The sequence below is a fragment of the Mixophyes fleayi genome, chromosome 10 (assembly GCF_038048845.1).
Source record: "Mixophyes fleayi isolate aMixFle1 chromosome 10, aMixFle1.hap1, whole genome shotgun sequence".
Classification (NCBI taxonomy): Eukaryota; Metazoa; Chordata; class Amphibia; order Anura; family Limnodynastidae; genus Mixophyes; species Mixophyes fleayi.
In genome coordinates this window covers 19,320,384-19,331,268 of record NC_134411.1, presented here as the reverse complement: position 1 = coordinate 19,331,268, position 10,885 = coordinate 19,320,384, and the positions used below count along the sequence as shown (strand labels likewise).

The window sequence follows — 10,885 nt, the reverse complement described above, 5'->3', positions numbered from 1 at the left end:
TAGAGGCCGCATTCTCCCACACGTGTTTTGTTGCTGCAGCAGAGAGCCCTGGAACAGACTCCATAATGTCTTTAGCTCTGATGAGCTTGTGGACACATTTTGGCTTCCACAAGTCTGGTTTAAGTCCCTCCAGATGGTGCTCTCTCACAAATTACCCAACATCCAGGTAAAACCAAGGTGTAGTCCAGTTGTAAGGGAAGGAGCTGGCCCACTTGTCCCAACCAAGGGACCTCCAAAGAGGCATGAGGAAAAAGTGAAACATGGACTTCCCAGCAGATCAAATGTTCTTTTCAATAAGAGTTCTGCGGATGCAGTTACAGACAAAGAAGGCTCGCAGCAGGGTGGGGATATCCGGGATCCCTATCCCACCTTTGAGGGTCTCCTTGTACATGACCGCCCACTTCACTCTGTCCATGTATTGGCTGTAGAATTACCCCAGTTATCCAAGGAACGGGTAGAGCGATCCAAGGGCAATTCCATCTTGCACCACTTTTCTTTTCTGCCACTGCTCTGTGCCAATGTTTCCTAGATGTGCTAGGAACTGTCGTGTGTTTGAGTCATTGCTTTGTCACTTAGCATCCAGCCAGGTCGCTGCAGTCTTTGTTTCAAAGTGTATGAAAATAATATTGTGACCTGTGAGGTGGTCAAAATTGACTGCAAATGACTTGAAACTGAGGGTAATAATAATGTAGGAACAGAAAAAGTGCAAAATTATGTGATTTTAGCATTTTTTCTAAAAGATACAGATCCAAAACCAAAACACACGAGGGCGGTTTTGCCAAAACCAAAACCAAAACACAAAGTTAATCCAGATCCAAAACCAAAACCAGAACAGGGGGGTCAGTGAACATCTCTAGTTGTAACTATCTCCACTACTGTTGTACATTGAAGTTCAGCTATAGTTTTACACTGATTTTCTCTCCTATTCCATTTTCAGACATATTCCTTCATATGATAGCCAAGAGAACAGCAAGGCAAAATTTAGTTTCTGAAACAAATTACACTGTTTAAGGGTTCTTCCATAAAATGTCATTTCTCTTACCATCTTCCAGAGAAAAGCACAAGGCAATATTTTCATGTCATATAAATATTGGTTTTTTTTCCCAGCTAAGGACTGGAAAGAAGCTTTGAAATTACACCTTGGAACTAGGCACCAGTAATAGCTGATGTTTATTTATAGTCGTCACACGTGCTATCCTTGGTAACTCTTAAACTGCAGATGTAAATGTTTCAATCTAGTCTAGAGGCATTGGTAGATGTGCACTGCTGGGTTTGCCTAAAAAATATTTTTTTTTGTTCAGCAGGAAGGAACAAAAAATACTTAATGCAGCTTTAATAGTTAGGACCTACGGAAGGGATTCTACTGTAAACTGTTTTTTTGGCTCCTACAGTGACGAAATTGTGCTGTAATTTGAGAACAGATACCTCTTCTAAAGCATATCATTAGCCAAAAAGGAAAAAAAAAACTTGGCAATAGCAGCCCAGATGTTGAAATAGTATAGTAGTATGCAGCAGAAGAGAGCAATCTTGCTCACCACAGACAAGCTGTGTTACTCCTGCTGCTCCCAGAGAAGGCACTGGAGTCTGCTGTATTTACTTATGATCTCTTCTCTGTATTCTCACTGTCTCTCGCACAGATTGAATGCAGACAATATTCTGTCTGCAAACTACGAAGCACTTGATTCAAGCAGATTTGCACTCTCAAAGCTCTGGATGTCTGGAGATCACAAGATAATATTTCATTTTGTGTTGTAAATATCATCAACTTGTGGAATGTAAAGGGTGGATCCAGACGTCAAGGGGGATATCCGTGCTTGTACATTGCTTGGAGGTTATAATTCTATTGCTGGAGTGAACCCACGCTGACAGCCACTATTATACATAGCTGCTGGTGGTACAAATAATTGCCCATCACAATGACAGGAGTTCAGATCGTGTGGTTTGGAATTTTCTTCAACCTGTGCTACTGTTTTTATAATGGACCTCTCCACCCAGAAATGTCCAATGGGTCTTTGCATCATTACTTTGTACCTGATGGGGACTATGAGGAGAATGATGACCCAGAAAAGTGTCAGATGCTGTTCAAAGTGACGGATGAGAGAACATGTGCTCAGGGAGACGGACCGGCTCTCTCCTTAAAGGAAGAATTCATAGTAATTAAAAGGCAGATAGAGGATGCAGAAAGAGTACTTGAAAGCATCAGCAAAAGCATATCCTATGACTTGGAGGGAGAGGAGAGCTATGGAAAATATCTGGGAAGGGAGTCATCCCAGATCAGCGAAGCCTTCTCCAACTCAGACAAGTCCTTGACGGAGCTAGAGTTAAAATTTCAGCAGAGCCAGGAAATCGAGAAGAACGAGATGAAAGGGTTAAATGACGACTTTGTGGATATGATGATCCACACCAGAGCCGTGCTCAAGGAAACTCTAGACGTCTCTCTGGGACTGAGGGATAAACACGAACTGCTTTCTTTAACTATTCGAAGTCACGGTGCTAGACTAAGCAGACTGAAAAACGAGTATATGAAAGTTTGAAACCTTTAAACCTGGAGTCCCTTTGCTCAAATTCTTACCATCCTAAAGATATTCTGAAAACAAAATAGAGCTCTGACCAATGCTGTTCATGTAGCAAATACTGAGTTATTTAATAGATATTTGTATGACCCTACATATCAGAAGGACTTTCTCTTATCAGAGTTGACACAATGTTGCAATCTGGCACTTAACCCATTCAAATTACAGTCAGAACTGCTATGCGGGGCACTGCAGACCTAGGGCAATGAAGGGATTCAAGAAAACAATGACATCATCCAAATACTTTACCAGGAAGTAATAAAAATGCATTGTAAATCAATATATGCATTGTTTATATATTTAAATAGTTGCATTCTATGTCAACATTTTTGGTTGATTCCTGAAACGTTCAGTCCCTTGAAATGATGGCAGAGCCAGGTGTCATCATTGTTTTGTCACCAAAAGGAGGTCTCCAGCCTTTATTGAGTTAACTTATATAGAAAATCTATTTTTCTACAGATCAGGATTTGAACATGTTCTGTATGATACATACATTTATTCCAGTTCATTTTATTTATTTTATCAATATTGCTGCGTCAATGTAAATGGGTATGCTGTACATAAGAAGCAATCTAATATTGTTTTTTTTTTGTATTTAAAAAAAAGAAGCTTGTTTTCTATATGCTAAATGCCTCCAATTCATTTATAATATGGCTTCTTTACATGAGCATTTTTTAAAATGCATGCTTGTTACTATGTTAAAACTAAATGCATAATGTACTCATAGTTACTTCCATTTCTGGTCCATTTTTGTATCTTGCATTTACCAAACTTCTGCTTTGTTAGTGTATTTTGTTGTATGAGTTTTATGTGTATATTTCTTTGCTGTGTTTTATAGTTATTAGAGAGTGACAGAAGTGAAAAATGCACAGAAAGCGCTTACAATGCATTTATTTTTATGCTTTCTGTAAAACAAAAAAAAATAGAAGGAACATCAAGAATAAAAGCAGGGAAATAGTCACGTCATAAGTTTCCAAAACTCAACATAACATAAAAAAACATAACAATATAAATTTTAAAAAGCCCATGTAAACAACTCAGTAGCAATTCTGATATAAAACCATGACATGTTTTGGAAGCATTTTACAATGCATTACAGGCATTTTTTTCTATGCACAAAAAGTGCTTAAACATGCATAAGAATCACAGAATCTCATCTAAACAGGTCCCTAAACTCTTCGGTATTATGTATATCTGGCTGTCTATATGCCCAAGCAGATGTTCAAAGTATCTGATTTTTAAATCATAATAAAGTATCAAATCAATTCATTCTTTATATGCTGCTGTCATAAGCACAGTAACTGAAAACTATATTTACCATAAATGAAGTAATGATAATTGTGTCATTGCAAAGTGCATTTTCTTCATTGTAATAATATGTGAGCGCCAAATATATTTTTGGGTATTGAACCTCCCTAAAGATGCCTGAAATGACTTTGTTAGACTGAATGAAATAATCTTCCTCAAACAAAACCCTCAAATGCACCAACAGCAGACACATTTAGCAAGTTAAGGCAGTCTAGGAATATGTTTTTCATGGCTGTCTAGAGTATAACATTTCAATAGACAACATGTTATACAGAGTTTAAGTTAGGGATTTGACGTTTTGTTTGTTTGTTACACTATACAGATCATTCACCCAGGGGATCACCTGTAATTGAATGCACTGTGTGCAAGCACTGTAACTGTTAGATACTGCATCCAAATTCCTAACTGTACTATCATCTATTCCAAGCTCCTGTGAACCAGGGACGTTGTATGGAGGAAGCCAGCCCTGGAGAGAGCATAGCACAGTCTGACACTCAGCTTGGAAGTTACTGTACAATTAGCATGCAGAGAGAGCTAAATTGCAGGTTCTGTCCTGAGCAAATGGAGGAACACATGAATAAATGGACAACCACCTCTCCTCACCCAACCTTTTGTCATATTTCTCTTTTATATGTAAATAGAAACAATGTAGCATGTGTATGTCCAAGGACCACACCATGCAGGATTTTCCAGTTGTGTCTAATACTCCTTTAAAATTAGTTGTATCATTTAACTCCAAGACAAGTTCATATATTCCTCTTTTAATAGCTATAAAGGAGTTACTGGCCATACATTTTATACAAGCACATGAGTCATGCAGATTAGGAATCTTGTTGCAATAAACACTGGAGTGATTGATGAAGATGTATCTCCTTAGATTTATAAGCATTTTGCTATTTAAAAGCCACAAAGCAATCTAATAGGTTTGTCTTGCAGCCAAACCAAGGAATAAAGATAGCACTCCGTGACTTTAGATTTGATAATAAAAGAAGATTTAATATTTTTTGTATATGGGCAAAAACTATCCCAAGTCATTTGATATGCCAGCATGCATTGTACCAAACATTACAGAATAGTCCACCACAACTTCAAAATGAGAAAAGAATATCAGCATAATCCAAAAACTTAAATGAGAATAATTGAAACACAAATATAACTGTACTGGACACTCGCCTACTCTGCCAGAATGTCTTGGAGACTCCCGAATTCCGGGTAGTTCTCCCTGTCCTCCGAGAGTGCAGGCCTTTCTCCCAGATCCTGCCCACTTCATAGTGAAGTGGGCAAAACAGGAGCCTCAATGGCATGATTTGCACAATTTTGGCACAATGACACGTGGAATTTTGCCATGGAGGTGGGGTCAAATGACAAGATTTGTCAATCACCTTCCACCCCTAGTGCACTTGCCACTTGACCACCCCTCCAAGATCATTTAAGTTGGCAAGCATGCTGTACTTATGTAGAAAGATAAATTAATCAGAACAATGTGTGTAAGAAACGTAAAAGGGTATCTCAGAGTCTTTTTTTTTTTTTTAATAAGACCTCCCACTTATTCTCAGTGCAACAAGATAACTTGAATAAGCCCAATCTGATCCCATATAAAACACAAAACAAAACATAATACAAAAAAAAAAAGAAAAAGAAAATGTTGATGATGTACCCATCTTCAACACCTATCACATGCTTATTTTACAATTTATAATGTTCCCCATTGAAGATTTATGAATGTGATTGTCCTTTTATATGATATGTGATTGTTTCCCTGTCTTCCTTTGCATACTGTTTAAATGAGTATTTTGTCCTGCAACCTAACACTTAAAGCTACAAACCCATGAGAAAATATTGAGTGTTTTCCGGTTACATGTAAGAAACATATTGTTTTGTTCTATTATTCTTATTTTTTTTATTCAAGCTGCTATTAATCACTTACAGTTTGCTACGTGCCATACTATTACATGACATGGTTCCATATAATACCATACATGTTTATAGCACAATCCCCCACTTGCTTCCCCCTTCCTCTGCAATCATGTGATCACAGAAGAACTTCCTGAATGAACTGGTTCAGACATAGAGGTCTGGTTACACTCTCCTCAAGAACAAGCTTGAGAGCTAAAACACAAATGAGGATTATTTTGCAGTAGCAGCCATATAAGTAACCTAAAAGGAACAGCTTTGCCAAAGGAAGATTGTTTTATATGAGAACATCTTGAAACAGTATTATCAGTTTAATGTTACTAAGGTACAAAATAAAATGTGGATTGCAGCTTTAAGTGACTGAGAACACAAATCTGTTAGTAGTTGGACGGTATTTTTTTTTTACATTTTTCTATGTTAATGACGGACTATAATATTGCATTGTTTAAATTACACTTTTGCTAGCTTAAATATATCATATATTAATATATCTGTTCTTAATGACAAAGGCAAAAGTTAAAATCTTTATAAAATGCTTGAAGTTCTTGATACTGTAACTGTAAATAAATTGAGCAACCCACCATTATTTCTTGTGAAATCACATCTACAAATGTGGGTCATTTATAATAAAGGAAGCTTGAATATAAGTGCTGTTATCAAGTAATTTATGTTTATCAAGCTCTTAAATAATCAGCTTAAATTTTACTCTTAGATTTGACGACTGACTGTGCCTTGAAGTAATTTCCTTTCCCAGGCTATTTAGAAAACTGTGAAAAGTCTTTAGCGAACAAGGGGGCCAGCATATACAAATGGTCTAAAAATATTGGTGTCCATTGTAAAATCCGGTTTAAACAAAAAAATTACAAGATAGAACTGAAAACAAAATTTCACAGGAAACAAAGTAATGGAACAATTAAAATAAGGCACGTTTCATCGAAAGGAATTGTTTAAATCTGGAGGCATAGTCCTTCAGTGTGATTTTTCAGGACAATGAAACGATAACACCATTATAAATATTTATATATCTTTCTTTGAGTGCAGTAAGTTTTTCCAGTTCAAACAAATAAGGATGTAAATCAAGATAATTCCGTGAAAACATACTACATCATGTATTGTAGTTAAGCAAAATAGTAGAGACTATAATTTTGGTAAACAATTTTTTTTATAGGAAAAACACCTTATATATTGATAGATATCCCTCTAAATGTGACCCATCATAAGTGGAAATTTGAAGTATATTCAGAATTAGGACCACTTAGGACTCAAAGAGGCCTGGGGGTATGTTTCCTAAACTGCGGGTTTGAAAAAGTGGAGATGTTGCCTATAGCAACCAATCAAATTCTAGCTGTCATTTTGTAGACTGTACTAAATACATGAAAACTATAAACTGATTGGTTGCTATAGGCAACATCTCCACTTTTTCAAACCCGTAGTTTAGTAAATATACCCCATGTAGTTTAAATTAATTTAAGTTATTATAGGCTGATAGAAATCTGTGGCTAGCAAAAAATATCTTCCTCCCACAGTTTGCCATGGAGAGCTTCTGGTAAGTAACGTATACAGCATACAGATACTTTACCTAGGCAGAGGTCTGTACGACAGGCTCCTCCATGTGAGAAGTCAAGGGTTCTAAATCGGTAAGAATTTGCCGAAAACCTGACACACATTAAAAGGGATGGTAAATTACATAGCTCTGACTGTTCAGTGTTATTTTTGCCAAAACATTTCTATTGTAAACTAATATAAACAAACATAGTGACATGTTCTCTTTCAGAATGATATCTGTTCACATTTTTTTAAACTAATGTGTGAATGAGGAGCTTTAATGGCTGTCACGTATAAGGAATGTTAATGTATTTTTTGTTTAGCATGGATGCCAGAGAAGTGCGAGTCTAAACTCATTGTCCGCAAGGCCAATCGCGCTGTGCTGCACCCAATCTCACTCTCCATTGCTCTAAAGGTCATTGCTCCAAAATCAACCATGTCACAGACACTGTGGGCTTCATTTGGGAGCAAATCCAGCATAGATAAACCATGTTGCAATGCAAAACGTATAAACAAATTTTTTTTTTGTCTGCTTAACATGCCAGGAAAATGCTGCCTAATTATGGATGTGACACATTCTAAGCAGCTTTATTTTTACATTGTTTTTTTTCAGTTGGGATAGAGCGAGCCTTCCCTCCCAATTCAATCTATCTGTACATTTTAATTAAATTTGCCCCCTCTGCAGCACAAAATTGAGCATTGAACAGTTTTTACAGGCTGATGGGCTGTTCCTATCTACAAATCTGGGCCTGAAACCAGGATGTGTGAAAGCTATACTGCATATCTAGAAGGAACTTATGCAGTCGCTGTTACATGTTCTACTGCAGTGGTACTCAGGGAAAACTGCCATCATTACAGCCATGTACACGATTTGGTGCCCACATTTAAGGATACAGGGTAAAAATTAACTGGCAATGATTCAAATCAAACACTTCGCTCATCACCCCTGACATACTATCATACGAGCATATTATGCAGTCCTGAGGGAGCACCATATCGTGCAGCCCCAAATGTACTGGCCAATATGCCCAGTATATGATAATGATATAGCCCACAAGCTGAAACTATACCTGGCTAGCATAGGCAAACTGAGGGGGGGTTTCTAGTGTCTGGAAACCCCCTTCCAGCATGCTGCACTGTATGCCTGAGGTGGCTTGCCCCATGTATATGATGTGGATAGGAAGAGTTGGAGAGCAGCCAAGTACTGTCTAAAATTATAGCAACGCCCCCATGCATGTTGGTCACGTCCACTGGCGGCGTAGCGTGAAGACCCCTCTCTACAATTCCTGCATTTGCCCCTGGGCTGGTGCTACCAATATTGAGGAATCGTGCCGTCTTCTCTCAAGTACAATGTTCCCTTATACAACTCCCAAGATAGCCACTACCTAAACAGATGTCCCATGACTAAAGTAGCATTTTAGCAGCATTTAAGCAATCACCACATCTATTTACCTGACTCCAAAGCTTATTGCGAAGAGAAAAAGAAAGCTTGTACTGGCTATTAATAGTGGAATGTAGGTTGATGTTGAGTTGTAGAGATGAGAGAGATTGTGTATAGTTACACAACAGTTTACGGTCCAGTGGTTCTCAGTAGAGAAGGGAGATTGGATTTGGCAGAATCTGAAATTAATCTGTATTTCAGAGATTTGTGGTCTGCAAATTAATTTTGCAAATTGTTCCTGTTTTGCAAAGATCTTGCTACATAAATAACATCCACCGGAGAACCTGGCCAATCACAGAGCATGGAAAGTAAACAAACCAATCAATCAACAAATGTCACATATTTATAAAAGCATCTTATAGCCCGTCGGACACTTATTCTTCCAGCATTGTACTAGGGAGAACTCCGATTACTCTACATCAGGCCTGTCCAACCTGCGGCCCTCCAGGTGTTGTGAAACTACAAGCCCCAGCATGCTTTGCCAGTAGACAACCTGTTGATAGCTGGAAGGGCATGCTGGGACTTGTAGTTTCACAACATCTGGAGGGCTGCAGGTTGGACAGACCTGCTCTACATACTTGTGTACACTGTATTTGCCACATATCTGTGAAAACAGTATTGGAACACTGTTTGCCTGATATATCATATCTCTTATTTTATTTTGTTATACAATTACTACAGCACAATGCCGCAAAACACAATTGTCTTCTGTACTTGTCATTTGTGCCATTAGCTATCTCTCTGTACACATATAAATATACATTATGCTTTTAACCGGTAAATGTGTTAAAATGCAAAACAATTTATTTCCTGCAGTTGCCAATTGTTCAATTGCCTAACTGGGTGTAGAAACCAGTCATTTTTTTTAATAATATTACTGTTATTATTATCGTTTATTTATAAGGTGCCACAAAAGGTCAGCAGTGCCGTACAGAGCCAGTGTAGCGACTGGCAGAGAGGGGAGGCAGATGCAGAGTGTTGGGAAAGGAAAATAGGACAGACAGCAGCGTTGGGAATGGATTGGAGTTGGTAGAGGTAGGAGGAGGGAAAGCCAGAGAGTAGGAGGTTACAATAGTCCAATCAAGATGATAAAAGAATGGATAAGGGGATTGAATTTGGGGAGAATGTTGAGGGTAAATCCTAGGTAGTGAACTTGTGGGGCTGAGGAAAGGGTAATGTTGATGGATAGAGAGATGGGTGGAGGATAAAGAAATCGGGAGGATGGGAAGATGATGAGTTTAATTTTAGACAAATTAAGTTTGAGGAAGGACATCTAAGAGGAACTAGCAGAAAGACAGCTGGATACATGAGACAAGACAGAGGGGTAGAGGTCAAGGGTGGAGATGTACGTCTCAGTGTAATCACCATATAGATGGTGTTGGAACCCGGAAGAGCCGATGAGGTCACCCAGGGAGCAAGAGTACAGGGAGAATAGGAGGGGGCGAAGAACTGAACCTTGAGAGATGCTGATGGGTAAAGGAAATTGGGGGGAGCAGAGGAGTCAGATGTACTGTGAGCTCAACCTGAGCTTTTGTTTCATGCAGTAGTAGTTGGCACAAAACACAATTTTTTGGTGCTTGTCATTAGTGACAATAACCACTGTATTTTATACAATTTTACAAGCGGAAAATGTTTCGCCACCTTTGCAACCTTTCAATTCAGTATAGACTGTAACTTTACTTAGAAATTAGCCTATGAAATCACTAGAAACCAGTGATATTCCTGAAAATGCAGCCTAGGACTTTACCAATGACATCATTAGAAAGCAGCTTTTCAAGTCATTAGGAAGCTGTGACACCAATGAGACAACGAGTGTGCTTTTTGTGCAAATATTCAAGTCTTTTGAAATGATTGTCTCTTTTATCGCATCATTTCCTGTTCCATTTTATAAAAATTGATCATTTGATGACCCAGTATTCTAAAATTAGTACTGAGCCACCTTCCATTCTGTATAGCTCAGATTATGCTATCTGTAATATTCATGTCATATAAAACCCTACTTCCAGGAGCTTGCCAGGGGAGGTGGGCGTGATGGGGGCGGGGCTCCAAAATTTGCGGCATTTTGGACCCGCCCCCGTGACGTGATGACGCAAACATGCGTCAT

At 38.3% G+C, this 10,885-nt stretch overlaps 1 protein-coding gene across 1 annotated transcript; it reads left to right on the top strand.

Annotated features, from left to right (window-relative positions):
* The first annotated feature begins 1,496 nt into the window (after positions 1-1,496).
* FIBIN (fin bud initiation factor homolog) lies at positions 1,497-6,442 on the top strand. Its single transcript, XM_075188004.1, has one exon. It carries the CDS (start codon positions 1,917-1,919, stop codon positions 2,532-2,534), a length of 618 nt encoding a protein of 205 aa, XP_075044105.1. The 5' UTR covers positions 1,497-1,916; the 3' UTR covers positions 2,535-6,442.
* The last annotated feature ends 4,443 nt before the right edge of the window (positions 6,443-10,885 follow it).

Bases quoted from the DNA above. Each gene is read 5' to 3' on its own strand.
- FIBIN (XM_075188004.1), top strand. From the start codon at position 1,917: ATGACAGGAGTTCAGATCGTGTGGTTTGGAATTTTCTTCAACCTGTGC.